The sequence below is a fragment of the Giraffa tippelskirchi genome, chromosome 1 (genome assembly GCF_054371585.1).
Source record: "Giraffa tippelskirchi isolate mGirTip1 chromosome 1, T2T-mGirTip1v1.2.pri, whole genome shotgun sequence".
Lineage (NCBI taxonomy): Eukaryota > Metazoa > Chordata > Mammalia > Artiodactyla > Giraffidae > Giraffa > Giraffa tippelskirchi.
In genome coordinates, this window is record NC_137275.1 from 145,723,595 (window position 1) to 145,738,046 (window position 14,452).

The 14,452-nt window shown below is 36.2% G+C and overlaps 1 protein-coding gene across 4 annotated transcripts in view; it reads right to left on the minus strand.

Annotated features, from left to right (window-relative positions):
- The window catches only part of ADAMTSL1 (ADAMTS like 1), a 479,878-nt gene that overhangs the window by 399,937 nt on the left and 65,489 nt on the right, over positions 1-14,452 (minus strand). For all 4 annotated transcript variants that reach the window (XM_081499058.1, XM_081499072.1, XM_081499064.1 and 1 more), the window contains exon 3: positions 383-428. In XM_081499058.1, coding sequence (XP_081355184.1) covers positions 383-428 — 46 coding nt within the window. The remainder of the gene's footprint in view (positions 1-382; positions 429-14,452) is intronic.

The window sequence follows — 14,452 nt, forward strand, 5'->3', positions numbered from 1 at the left end:
ATAGTATTTGTTAAACGAATGAATTTATCAATTCTGAGTTTGATGAACTGATATTTATTTCATGATTCCCAAGTGGTTTCCCTTTTCTCATTTCTCTTTTTGCTTTCAAGAGACCTGGATGTGAAGCCAGAAAGCAGAGAGGAAACACAGTTCTTATTTTTAAATAGTGTAGTTAGTTTCAATCTGGCCAAGTGATTAAAAGTTTGTATTGAGGAATGTTAAAAATACCTATTTTTTGATGTATATAATCCATAGATCATGAAATAAATAACTCTTGGTGATATACTAATTAGTTGATATCTGCTCAGGATACATGAGACTGCTTAGCATTATTCAGGGCTTAAAAAATACATTATCACAATCATAGAACATTAATGCTTACCACATTACTGCATGTTCTATATCGGATATTTCTTCCCTCACAGCTCCTGGGGGAGGGGAAAAAAAACACTCATTACCACCAACGAAAGGCCCCAAATTACAATGGTTTTCTTAGAAAATCAATTTTCTCTTTAATACCAGTATAAGAGCCTCTGTTTTCTTTTGAGTATGCCCTTGTAGGAGTTACTATCAAATACTAAGTAGAGCAGATCTAAAGAAGCTGTGTACGCAAATAGACTTCTATGTTAAACCTGAAACTAAGTATTAATTTTGCTTCAAAAGTTGTCAAAATAAGTACAGCAAGTTCCCTAAATATGAACCTTAAAGTTTAACACGTGCAAAGATGTGAACGTGAGTTCACACAACCAATCATGTAAGTTAATTCATGGGTCTGGTGCACATTGTCACATGTGTGAATCCTTTACAAGTGGTTGTGCAATTGTGTACTTAACTGTATGGTACTGTATAGAGTACAGTAGTACATATCTTTATTTCAAGCCCAGGATGTCAGGAAGAATAAAAACAGCAAAGATGTAGCTGGTACTGCTAAGAAGCACCAGGAATTGGAGGCCCAGAGAAAGGATAAAGAGAAACAAGAGGAACAAGAAGTAATTGAAGAACCAGAGAGAGTCATGATGGAGTAAATGGCAAAGGGATTTTATTTATTTGAAGAGGCACTATTAGTCTTTTGAGGCACAGGACTGGAACATAGAACGATATACAAAGGTTGCAGCAGCCATTCAGAATGCAATTCAGTGCTACTGTGTCATCTATGATGAGAAAAAAAGAACTACTATCTAGATATTACAGGATTCTTCTTTCAAGAGAATAGATAGAACTGAATCCAGCAAAGAACCAGAACTTGTGCCAACAATGTCGGGTGTGACTGAAATTGCAGCTTTCCCTCCGTCTCCTATTATTGACGACCCTTCAGCTCTCCTATCTCCCACCTCTTCTCCTTCCTCCAGTCAGTAACTCTCCTTGCCTGTTCAGTAGATGCCAGGCCCTGTATGCTACCTGTTGTACTGTACTATTGTACTTTTCAAGGTACTGCACTGTAAGATTAAAAATTTTATTTCTTGTGTTTTTTTTTTTGTGTGTGTGTATATTATGTGTGTGTAAAGTGTAATAAACCTATTATGGTACAGTACTATATAGTCAATTGTGTTGGCTGGGCACTTAAGCTAACTTTGTTTGGCTTATGAACAAATTGGATTTATGAATGTGCTCTCAGAACAGAACTTACTTATATGTAAGGGACTTACTGTACTTATTTGTTGTTGTTTAGTCACTAAGTTGTGTCCAACTCTTTGTGCCACGAAGGACTGTATCCTGCCAGGCTTCTCTGTCCAAACAATTTCCCAGGCAAAAACACTGCAGTGGGCTGCTATTTCCTTCTTCAGGGAATCTTTCCAACCCAGGGATTGAACCCACATCTCCTGCATTGACAGGTAAATTCTTTACCAATGAGCCACTAGGGAAGTCCACTGTATAGTGAGTTTGTATTTAATCTAATTTTAATGTAAGAATTCCTGAAAAATATTAATGTTAATGATTTCTTAATACTTCAATTATTTCTGATACAAAATTAAAGATATGATAGATCTCACTAATATGATAGGTATCAGATATTGATATGATAAAAATTAGACCTAACATTCAATGTATTTCTTAAAATTACACATTTAAGGATACAAAAAATCATAATGCTTTTTTTTTATAAATTTATTTTAATTGGAGGCTAATTACTTTACAATATTGTAGTGGTTTTACCATACATTGACATGAATCAGCCACAGGTGTATACATGTTTCCCATCCTGAACCCTCCTCCTACCTCCCTCCCCATCCCAGTAGTAGGATGACCTACTGGGTCATCCCAGTGCACCAGCCCTGAGCAACCTGTCTCATGCATCGAACCTGGACTGGCGATCCATTTCACATATGATAATATAACATTTTGATGCTCTTCTCCTAAATCATCCCACCTTCGCCCTCTCCCACAGAGTCCAAAAGACTGTTCTATACATCTGTGTCTCTTTTGCTGTCTTGCATATAGGGTTATCGTTACTATCTTTCTAAATTCCATATATATGTGTTAGTATACTGCATTGGTGTTTTTCTTTCTGGCTTACTTAACTCTGTATAATAGGCTCCAGTTTCATCCACCTCATTAGAACTGATTCATATGTATTCTTTTTAATGGCTGAGTAATATTCCATTGTGTATATGTACCACAGCTTCTTATCCATTCGTTTGCCGATGGACATCTAGGTTGCTTCCATGTCCTGGCTATTGTAAACAGTGCTGTGATGAACACTGGGGTACACATGTCTCTTTGAATTCTGGTTTCCTCGGTGTGTATGCCCAGCAGTGGGATTGCTCGGTCATACGGCAGTTCTGTTTCCAGTTTTATAAGTAACCTCCACACTGTTCTCCATAGTGGCTGCACTAGTTTGCATTCCCACCAACAGTGTAAGAGGGTTCCCTTTTCTCCATACCCTCTCCAGCATTTATTGTTGTAGACTTTTGGATAGCAGCCATTCTACTGGCAAGAAATGGTACCTCATTGTGGTTTTGATTTGCATTTCTCTGACAATGAGTGATGTTGAGCATCTTTTCATGTGTTTGTTAGCCATCTGTATGTCTTCTTTGGAGAAATGTCTGTTTAGTTCTTTGGCCCATTTTTTGATTGGGTCATTTATTTTTCTGGAATTGAGCTGCAGGAGCTGCTTGTATATTTTTGAGATTAATTCTTTGTCAGTTGCTTCATTTGCTATTATTTTCTCCCATTCTGAAGGCTGTCTTTTCACCTTGATTATAGTTTCCTTCGTTGTGCAAAAGCTTTTAAGTTTAATAAGGTCCCATTTGTTTATTTTTGCTTTTATTTCCATTACTCTGGGAGGTGGGTCATAGAGGTTCCTGCTGTGATTTATGTCAGAGAGTGTTTTGCCTATGTTTTCCTCTAGGAGTTTTTTAGTTTCTGGTCTTAAATTTAGATCTTTAATCCATTTTGAGTTTATTTTTGTGCATTGTGTTAGAAAGTGGTCTAGTTTCATTCTTTTACAAGTGGTTGGCCAGTTTTCCCAGCACCACTTGCTAAAGAGATTGTCTTTTTTCCATTGTATATTCTTGCCTCCTTTGTCAAAGATAAGGTGTCCATAGGTGCATGGATTTATCTCTGGGCTTTCTATTTTGTTCCACTGATCTATGTTTCTGTCTTTGTGCCAGTACCATAGTGCCTTGATGACTGTAGCTTTGTAGTATAGCCTGAAGTCAGGCAGGTTGATTCCTCTAGTTCCATTCTTCTTTCTCAAGATTGCTTTGGCTATTCGAGGTTTTTTGTATTTCCATACGAATTGTAAAATTATTTGTTCTAGTTCTCTGAAGAATACCGTTGGTAGCTTGACAGGGATTGCATTGAATCTATAGATTGCTTTGGGTAGTATACTCATTTTCACTATATTGATGCTTCAAATCCATGAACATGGTATATTTCTCCATCTATTTGTGTCCTCTTTGATTTCTTTCACCAGTGTTTTATAGTTTTATATATATAGGTCTTTTGTTTCTTTAGGTAGATATATTCCTAAGTATTTTATTCTTTTCCTTGCAATGGTGAATGGAATTGTTTCCTTAATTTCTCTTTCTGTTTTCTCAGTGTTACTGTATAGGAATGCAAGTGATTTCTGTGTGTTAATTTTATATCCTGCAACTTTACTATATTCATTGATTAGCTCTAGTAATTTTCTGGTGGAGTCTCCAGGGTTTTCTATGTAGAGGATCATGTCATCTGCAAACAGTGAGAGTTTTACTTCTTTTCCATTCTGGTTTCCTTTTGTTTCTTTTTCTGCTCTGATTGCTGTGGCCAAAACTTCCAAAACTATGTTGAATAGCAGTGGTGAGAGTGGGCACCCTTGTCTTGTTCCTGACTTTAGGGGAAGTGCTTTCAGTTTTTCACCATTGAGGAATGTTTGCTGTGGGTTTGTCATATATAGCTTTTATTATGGTGAGGTATGTTCCTTCTATTCCTGCTTTCTGGAAGGTTTTTATCATAAATGGATGTTGAATTTTGTCAAAGGCTTTCTCTACATCTATTGAGATAATCATATGGTTTCTATCTTTCAATTTGTTAATGTGGTGTATCACATTTGCAGATACTGAAGAATCCTTGCATCCCTGGGATAAAGCCCACTTGGTCATGACGTATGACCTTTTTAATATGTTTCTGGATTCTGTTTGCTAGAATTTTGTTAAGAATTTTTGCATTTATGTTCATCGGTGATATTGGCCTGTAGTTTTCTTTTTTTGTGGCATCTTTGCCTCTTTTTGGTATTAGGGTGATGGTGGCCTCATAGAATGAGTTTGGAAGTTTACCTTCCTCTGCAATTTTCTGGAAGAGTTTGAGTAGGATTGGTGTTAGCTCTTCTCTAAATTTTTGGTAGAATTCAGCTGTGAAGCCATATGGTCCTGGGCTTTTGTTTGCTGGAAGATTTCTGATTACAATTTCAATCTTGTGATGGGTCTCTGCTTGTGATGGGTCTGTTAAGATTTTCTATTTCTTCCTGGTTCAGTTACGGAAATTTGTACTTTTCTAAGAATTTGTCCATTTCTTCCAAGTTGTCCATTTTATTGGCATATAGTTGCTGATAGTAGTCTCTTATGATCCTTTGTATTTCTGTGTTGTCTGTTGTAATTTCTCCATTTTCATTTCTAATTTTGTTGATTTGATTCTTCTCCCTTTGTTTCTTGATGAGTTTGGCTAGTGGTTTGTCAATTTTATTTATCTTCTCATAGAACCAGCTTTTAGCTTTGTTGATTTTGGCTATGGTCTCTTTTGTTTCTTTTGCATTTATTTCTACCCTAATTTTGAAGATTTCTTTCCTTCTACTAACCCTGGGGTTCTTCATTTCTTCCTTTTCTAGTTGCTTTAGGTGTAGAGTTAGGTTATTTATTTGACTTTTTTCTTTTTTCTTGAGGTAAGCCTGTATTGCTATGAACCTTTCCCTTAGCACTGCTTTTACAGTGTCCCTTGGGTTTTGGGTTGTTGTGTTTTCATTTTCATTCATTTCTACACATATTTTGATTTCTTCTGTGATTTGCTGGTTATTCACTAGGGTGTTGTTCAGCCTCGATATGTTGGAATTTTTAATCATTTTTCTCCTGTAATTGACATCTTATCTTACTTCATTGTGGTCAGAAAAGATACTTGGAATGATTTCAATTTTTTTTTTTTTTAATTTACCAAGGCTAGATTTATGGCCCAGGATGTGATCTATCCTGGAGAACGTTCCATGTGCACTTGAGAAAAAAGTGAAATTCATTGGGGTGAAATGTCCTACAGATATCAATTAGGTCTAACTGGTCTATTGTATCATTTAAAGTTTGTGTTTCCTTGTTAATTTCTTAAAATTACACATTTAAGGATACAAAAAGGCATAATTCTTAAAGCAATAGTTTCAGTGCTAAAGTACATGCTCATTGTAGAGGTTTTAGAAAAGAAAGATGACCCCAAAGAAAAAAATGCCATACTCCCACAGTTGTCTCATGTAAAGATAATTATTGTTATTTTGATATATTAATTTCTTTCCAGTTCAGAGGAAATAACAGTATTTCTACAATTTTATAGCCTGCTTTGTTTCCATTTAAATTTTTTGAAGGTATTTCTCACACTACTAAGTAACTTTGAAAACATCATTTTGAGAGCTACATACTATTCCATCAAATGGTGTAACTTGTGAAATCATTCTTTCATTTCTTGTCATTTAAGTAATTTCCAACATAGAGGTTGATAAATGATAGTGTGATAATCCATGTCCATGTATGTTTTATCCAAGTTTCTGACTATGTCTTTAGAAAAGATAAGTTTCTAAAAGTGGAATTATGACACTAAAAGAAATGAACTTTTATAAGGCTCTTGATAAATATAGCCAAATTGTATTCCATAAAGGCTGTACTACTACATAATCCCACCAAAAATACAAGGGAGTTTCTATTTTACTGAACTCTTGTGAACAAAAACAATCAATTCTTGATGAACCATTCAATGATGGCATAAGAATAGCAGTACTCTGCTCTTTTCAAAATAAATCATATTTTAAAAAAGTAAAATATAATATGAAATTCTGAGAGAATGATTATACTGATAATAAATAACTATGGAATTCCAGGTACATTTCTGAGGTTTTTTTGTACATTAGAATCCTAGGAGACAGGGTACTATCATCAGATCCATTTTATGGATGAGATCATGGAAGCTTCGGGAGCTTAAGTAACTTGCCAAAATGACACAACTAGTAAATAGTAGAGCTGAGATTTGAAACTGAGCTAGTCAGAGCTTACACACATAACTGTGATGCTTCACTGTCCCAATTTACTTGTTTGTTCAACATATATCTACTGAACTTCTATTATAAGGTGGGCAATATATTTACTTCTTGGAATACAAAGAAGAATGAGTATGACTTATTCTTCACTGTTAAGAAAATTACTCATACAGTTCTGACTTGGTGTAAGAAATGCTAGATAGTATTTGTGTTAGGTCTTCAGAACTATCAAAAAGAAAATGTCATCTGAAAATATGATTGCTGTTGTTCAGTTGTTCAGCTGTGTCCGACCCTTTGCAACTCCATGGACTGCAGCACACCAGGTTTCCCTGTCCTTCACCATCTCCCTGAGTCTGCTCAAACTCATGTCCATTGAGTCAGTGATGCCATTCAACCATTTCATTCTGTGTACTCCCCTTCTCCTCCTGCATTCTATCTTTCCAAGCATCATGGTCTTTTCCAATGAGTCAGCTCTTTGCAATAGGGGGCCAAAGTATTGGAGCTTCAGCTTGAGCATCAGTCCTTCTGATGAATATTCAAGGTTGATTTCCTTTAGAATTGACTGGTTTGATCTCCTTGCTGTCCAAGGAATTCACAAGAGTCTTCTCCAGCACCATAGTTTGAAAGCATCAACTCTTTGGCACTCAGCCTTTGGATAAAATACAATTACCCAAAGGCTATCTTAGAGAGATAGAAAGGTCCTAGGCTTGAAGACTTGACTATAACTAGACTGACAATATTAATATGCATTCAACAACAGAATGGGATCAAGGAAAGACAAGGATGGCCAGAATCATAGGAAAAAGGAGAATGGAAGAGATACTAGGTTGTCAGTACCCTGCCCAACAATGGCCCAGGCTAATGTCCAATGAATTTCATGTCCTCCTCATCCCCTTAGCTAGGTTGTTGCCATCACAGTATGGATGCCTCATACGAACCTACCTGATGCCAGTGAATTTTTTGCTTATTCCAGAAACATCCCTCATTATAATACTATGTTGATCAAGCCATTTGCCAAGAGCAGTCTTTTTTTATATGACTGCTAAGAGGCAGAGGGGCTGGTTATGCTGCGATGGGTATGGTTCATGTTATGGAAATGTAAGTAAATAAATAATTTTCATTGTAAGTGAACAAATTAGCATTTTAATTAAATATTAATCTCACAGGCCAAGTCATTGTGAGTGTACCTCCAAGAGAAGGATCTGTTCTTTGTGTGATTGCTAAAAATATATCAGGTTTCTGAGCTTAAAAAGATGAGAGCTAAGCTCCAGCTTATGATAAATTTTACATGGCAATTAATTCTATGACCTGGAGGTCTTTGGTAGCATGCCATGCAGACATCAGTGTTGGCTGAATGTGGTATGTTTTTTGATTTTGAAATTCCTGGAGCATATGTGACATAGTGTAGTGGTCAAAAGTAACCACTTTGAAAACAGAGTCTCCTTTCTGAAATCCTGCCCCTATTCCTTAGTTTCTATACCTCAGTTTTGTCATCTGTAAAATGGAATAATAATACTCATCTCCTAGGATTATTAACTCGGAGTAAGCAAGTTAATATTTGTGAAGCAATTCAAACAGTGCTTCACATATAGCAGCATTATGTAGACATTTAACAAAGTAATTTTGTAAAAGATTTAAAAATATAATAGATATTAAAAACGATGAAGGATATGTGGAGAAGAAACCATAGGCAAAGATGCAGAGCAATGAAAAGATATGGTGTGTTTCTACATTTTCAAGCAGTTATGGAGTTTTGGGTGTATACAGGGAATTGCAGGAGATAAAACTGCCTTCTAGCCATGAACTTTGCAGTAGGTAAAGGGGACCCACTGAGGCAGTTAAAACAAAGGAGATCCAATGATGATTTCTTGCTTGTGAACTCTGGCATTAATCATGCAGACTTTAAAATGCTATGTTTTTCACCCTCCTTTTACTTTCCTAATCTTATCTCCCTGAAAGGAATAATGGAAACACATCTGAACTAGGAGTTTGATGATCTGAGTCATAGATTTTGCTCTTTCCCTTGCATAAGTCTCTCAGCCTCTCAGGTTTTGCTTCCTCATCTGTCAGCTGGATATCACTGGATCTAGAAATGGCCCTCCCTGAAGTTGTGATGCTTTTGAACTGTGGTGTTGGAGAAGACTCTTGAGAGTCCCTTGGACTGCAAGGAGATCAAACCAGTCCATCCTACAGGGGGAAATCAGTACTGAATATTCATTGGAAGGACTGATATTGAAGCTGAAACTTCTATACTTTGGCCACCTGATGCGAAGAACTGATTCATTTGAAAAGATCCTGATACTGAGAAAGATTGAAGGCAAGAGGAGAAGAGGATGACAGAGGATGAGATGGTTGGATGGCATCACCGACTCAATGGACATGAGTTTGAGCAAGCTCCGGGAGTTGGTGATGAACAGGAAAGTGCGCAGTTGGTGGGGTAACAGAGTCGGATACAACTGAGTGGCCGAACTGACTGAAAGTTGTAATCACTGAGATAACTCACACAAGCTGTATTCAAACACCAAGGGGTTATTATAGAGGTAATGCTTACAAAAATAAAACAAAACCCCACCAAAAAGCAGGAAAATGCCTACTTCAATACCTTAAATCAGCCTTTTCCTAGGTATTTTAAAGTATGAATACCTATGCATGTTTCAAAAGCATTCTTGAGATAGACCGAGAGATTATCATACTAAGTGAAGTAAATCAGATAAAGACAAATATATGATATCACTTATATGTGGAATCTAAAAATTACAAAACATAACATACTCACAAACACAGAAAACAAACTTATGAGTATCAAAGGGGAAAGGCAGGGGGAGGGTAAATTAGGAATATAGGATTAAGAGATATACACTACTATATACAAAATAAACAACAAGGATTTACTGTATAGCACAGGGAACTATATTCAGTATCTTGTAATAAATTATAATGGAAAAGAATCTAAAAAGCATTTATATCTATACCTATCTCTCTCTATATATATACATATATATCTGAATGCCTTGCTGTACACCTGAAACTAACACAACATTGTAAATCAACTATAGTTCAATAATTTTTTAAAAAAGCATCCTTGGATAATAGGAGATATAAGTATACAATGTAAAAGATTGAATTAAATGCTTTTCATTTAGCAAATGCAAAACAAAAACAAACACAGCAAATAAAACACTTGCCATCATTTCTAAAGAACATTCTGCAATTATCTAATACCTAATAATGATTTGCAAATAATTTAATTCTGCTGCTAAATTAAGTCTTCCTTTTACTGTATTGTATTACTTTTTGAGTGAGAGATTATTTGAGTGAAATATGATATTAAACCCTGGAGAAGAAAATGGCAACCCACTCCATTATTTTTGCCTGGGAAATCCCATGGACAGAGGAGCCTGGTGGGCTACAGGTCATTGGGTCGCAAAGAGTCAGACACGACTGAGAGACTAAACAACAATGATATTGAAGCAGTAATATTTGAGTTTGGAAAAGTCCTTATTATTAAAAGACATTACCAAATTGTGGACAATAATACTAATACTCACCTCTACTATATGTATATTGAGTGCTACAGATATCTGGTTCAGTATTAGGTATTCTGTGCACATTATCTCTACCTCTTTCATCAACTGGAAGGTTTTATCATTCTCACTTAATAGGTGAGAAAACTGAGGCTGAGAAAGGCTAGGAGGCTGAAAACCATATACATACTCAGAAAAGAGAGAACTAGGGATTGGAACTCAGGTTTGCCTAATGCCAAAGCATATAAAACAATAATAATACAAAAGGAACAAGATATACTTAAGATGTGTAAAATACTAACAGTAGATCAAATCTGGGAGGCTGAGCTCGGAAGTTCACTGCATCTTATTTTCCACATCAGTATATCACTTGCTTCTCAATTCTGAGAAATCCAGTGAGTAAATGACATCTAGATACACTCTGTACATTTGGATCATCTCTAAGAGAACCACACTCCTCAGTAAAATGTAGTGTGAAAGAATTTCAGTGAAAAAAACTTGCAGTTTTTAAAAGTTCAAGTTTATTAAATTTGAACACAAATTTTACTTAAATAACAAAGAGACTATTTCACCACAAGGATTTTAATTCTTGCCAAGCATGGATTTCTTTATCCAAGGCATTTATCTGGGCACAAAAGATTCATGTGAGAATTATGCAGTAAAAAATATTTTCCTCCCTTTTAAAACTTCTTTAAAAAATAGTCTGTTAATATAAAACAGCTGAATGATTTTCTTCACATTTTAACAAAATAAAATTCACCTCTGGAAAGGAAAACAAGCATTAGAAATTTCAGTCCAAAATGGTTTCCGAGGAAAGTTATAGGCCATCAATAACAAATGATTTAAGTAAATGCGCCTGCTCAATGCAAACTATGAAATAGTTATAGGACTGTATTTAGTGAGTTAAGTATTGGACCAATTAATGAATCAGAAACTGGTTCAAATATAAAAGAACAAAATATAAAAAATATATATTTTGAAACCAAATTTGAACAGAGATTTCCTTATTGATATCAGCACTTCACTCCTAACCAGTCATTTATTAATTTTGACTTTTTAAGTTCCTTTTCTCAATTACAAGCTATTATTTGTGAATTATTCAAACTTTAATTCACTTATAATGAGATTAGTATAGGCTTGAAGAATAATTTCTTGATATCCAATTAACACATAACATACCATCCAAATTCTTCCAATACTTAAAATCCTGATGTTATCCTAGTTTCAATTACCATAATTTAACAACCTTAGAAGAGATGACTTGCCATAGAAGATTAAAAAGCTCCCTTTCTAGGCTTTAGCCATCTGTTGGCTTTTTTCCTCCCTGCTTACTGAAGTCTTTAAAAGAGGAGGTATATTTGATTTATCTCTCATTAAGAATTTTAAAAATCTGATGCTAAGTCGCTTCAGTCGTGTCCGACTCTGTGCGACCCCATAGACGGCAGCCCACCAGGCTCCCTCGGATTTTCCAGGCAAGATCACTGGAGTGGGTTGCCATTTCCTTCTCCAGGGTCCTGGAGGTAGAAAAGTTGGAGAGATATCTTTTAGGGGAATGAACTTGCAACTAGTAGATAAATGAGTCCTGGAGAGCTAAAGAACAGCTTAGTGATTATAGACAAGACTGTATTATAAACTTCAGAACTGCTGACAGACTAGATCTTAATTGTTTCCACTATAAAAAAGCAACAATTTATCTGACATGATAGAAAACATTAACAATCATACTGCAATGTATACATGGATTAAATCAACTTGTACGCCTTAAACTTGTACATTTTATGTCAAATATACCCCAATAAAAAGTATCTATAGATGACTATGCTTATATTGTATATTTATGATATACTATGTCTCTAAATAATAGAAATGTTCTAGTATGCATCCTTAGTGGTTTATCAATATTAATAGATAGAAGTATTTTTAATAAACATTAATGAATGTTTATTGACTCTGAATATGAATCCTCTTCTATGCACTCAGCCCCCTCAGCCATGTGCTCCCAGACAACCAACCACCTATGTCTAATAATAAGAAATTCACTTACAAGACTATCCATAACAAATAATGTTTAATCTGGTAACATTTGCCTATGAAAAACTGATCTTAAATATAAAAAAATGTTTTTGACCTTCTTCCTAGCAAACTTCCCAGCAAACTTTTTTTTCCCTCCCATTTAAGGTTAACGCTCCTTCATCAGACAAAGCCACCAAAATTCTAGGAGCAATGTATTCTCAACACACACATAGCCTCCTGTGGAAAAGGGCCTTTGAAACAAGGAGACAGAGGTCTTTGGTGCTATGATACATACAAACGCAAACACAAAAAACATCTCCCTTATTAAGCATTCAGTTGAAACGTCCCTGAATCTCGTGGAGGATGTCATTGTTTTGCACTGCCTCCTGCATGTGATATATCACATAGCTCAAACAGATCAGTACTAAGGGAGAGATTTATTTATTTTTTTTCTGGCTAGCTAGATATGCAAGCCAAACTATTATGACAACTTGATAAATGCAGCTTTTGAAAATGCTTTCTGTTGTAATAATACAACAAACAACAAGGAGGCAGGCAGCCAGGCATCATCCATCAGGTGAGCTGGCTGGGAACAGACATGGCCCTGGTGTCATACCAGCTCTTCTCCATCTGCCAGGAACTCTGATGTGGCCTAAAGAACCAAAAGAGGAGTCCGCCTGAAAGCTGCATTTTGAAAACAATTTGAAACTGAAGAGGGGGTAATGGAATCTCACCCTGAAAAACAGTGCCATAAATTGAGTCCTCGATGTGAAAGTGTTTCTTTGGCATAGGTAATGTATTTTTGTAACCTTAGTTTTACAATTCAACACTTTTGCTCTATGCTAATCTTTCATTATAAAAACATTCTGAAGGCTGTGCCAGCTTGGAAACTCTGATTTATGTATACAGAGACAGTTACTATAACTTCATGTGCAGACTGAATTCAATATAAATGGAAACCATGTAGGTTAGGGAACACAGTCTAACATGACATCTCTGGATATTTGCTCTTCTCTTGACCCCAGGGAACTAAGGAAAGTGTCTTTATACTTTTACAGATTCTTGAGCAGCAGCTCAGAGTCTGCAAAGCTGTTCAATTAAAAGTTAGACTCATGAGGATATTATAGACTGAATTTTGGAGTTTGTCCCGTGAGTTTTCAATTGGTTTATTCACTATTATGAGTGTTTGGTATGTTCTAAATTACGACTAGAAAAACAAGTGCCAACTTTTTTCCCAAAACAAGTATGATTTTACATATCTCTGCCTGGTCTTCAAAGGCAGACATGCTACAACAAAGCATCAAGTTCTCACAAATATGGGCTAGGGTTATGAAAGTGAAGAGAGTGCTCATGTAATCAAAAGAGAAGAACGCAAGAACAACGACACTGGAAACCACAGTGATCATGCCCAGCTTCTAATGAAACCAGAAACTGCTCCAAGTAGACTGCTCAGATAATCTAATGAGACAATATACAACACACCATCTCAAAGTGAAGATGAGCCCCTGGGCAAGATGCTCGGGTTCACAAGCTTTGGTAGAATGCTTTCTGATTCATAGTCACTTCACACATTTATTGAGCATCCAATGGGAACCAGTACTAAGCCAGGCATTGTGAAAGGTACAACAATGAGCACTCCTCTGACCCTTCTCAAAGCTATAATTTAGTTGTAAAGAAGTCCATGAGTCCAAATAGAACACATATCAGTACAATGTAGGATCAGCAACTAATGGGCATGGTCTGGAAACTAAATATGGAGAAACTGGACAGAGGGACCAATTGAGAGACAGAAGTAACTTATGAAGGTGATGTCTTAGGAGGGTTGTCATTATGGGCCATTTAAGTCCCAAGAGGGTGATAGGAGAAGGGAGAATTCAAGAAACAGCCTTGGCCTGCGAGCCTCAACTACTGAGCCCATACGCTGCAACTACTGAAGTCTGTGCTCTAGAGCTTGTGCTCCACAACAACAGAAGCCACCACAATGAGAAGACCTTGCACCACAACTAGAGAGAAGCCCTGATTCACTGCAACTCACTGCAAGAGAAAGCCCTTGCACAGCAGTCAAGACCCAGCACAGCCAAAATTATTTAATCAATTAATTAAAAAAATAAACAGCCTTCCCTCCCTACTCCAGCTTCTCAAAGTATGGCAGTACGTTTCTGGCCTTCACAGTCAATTCAGTCAATTCATTCAGTGTTGACTGAGAACC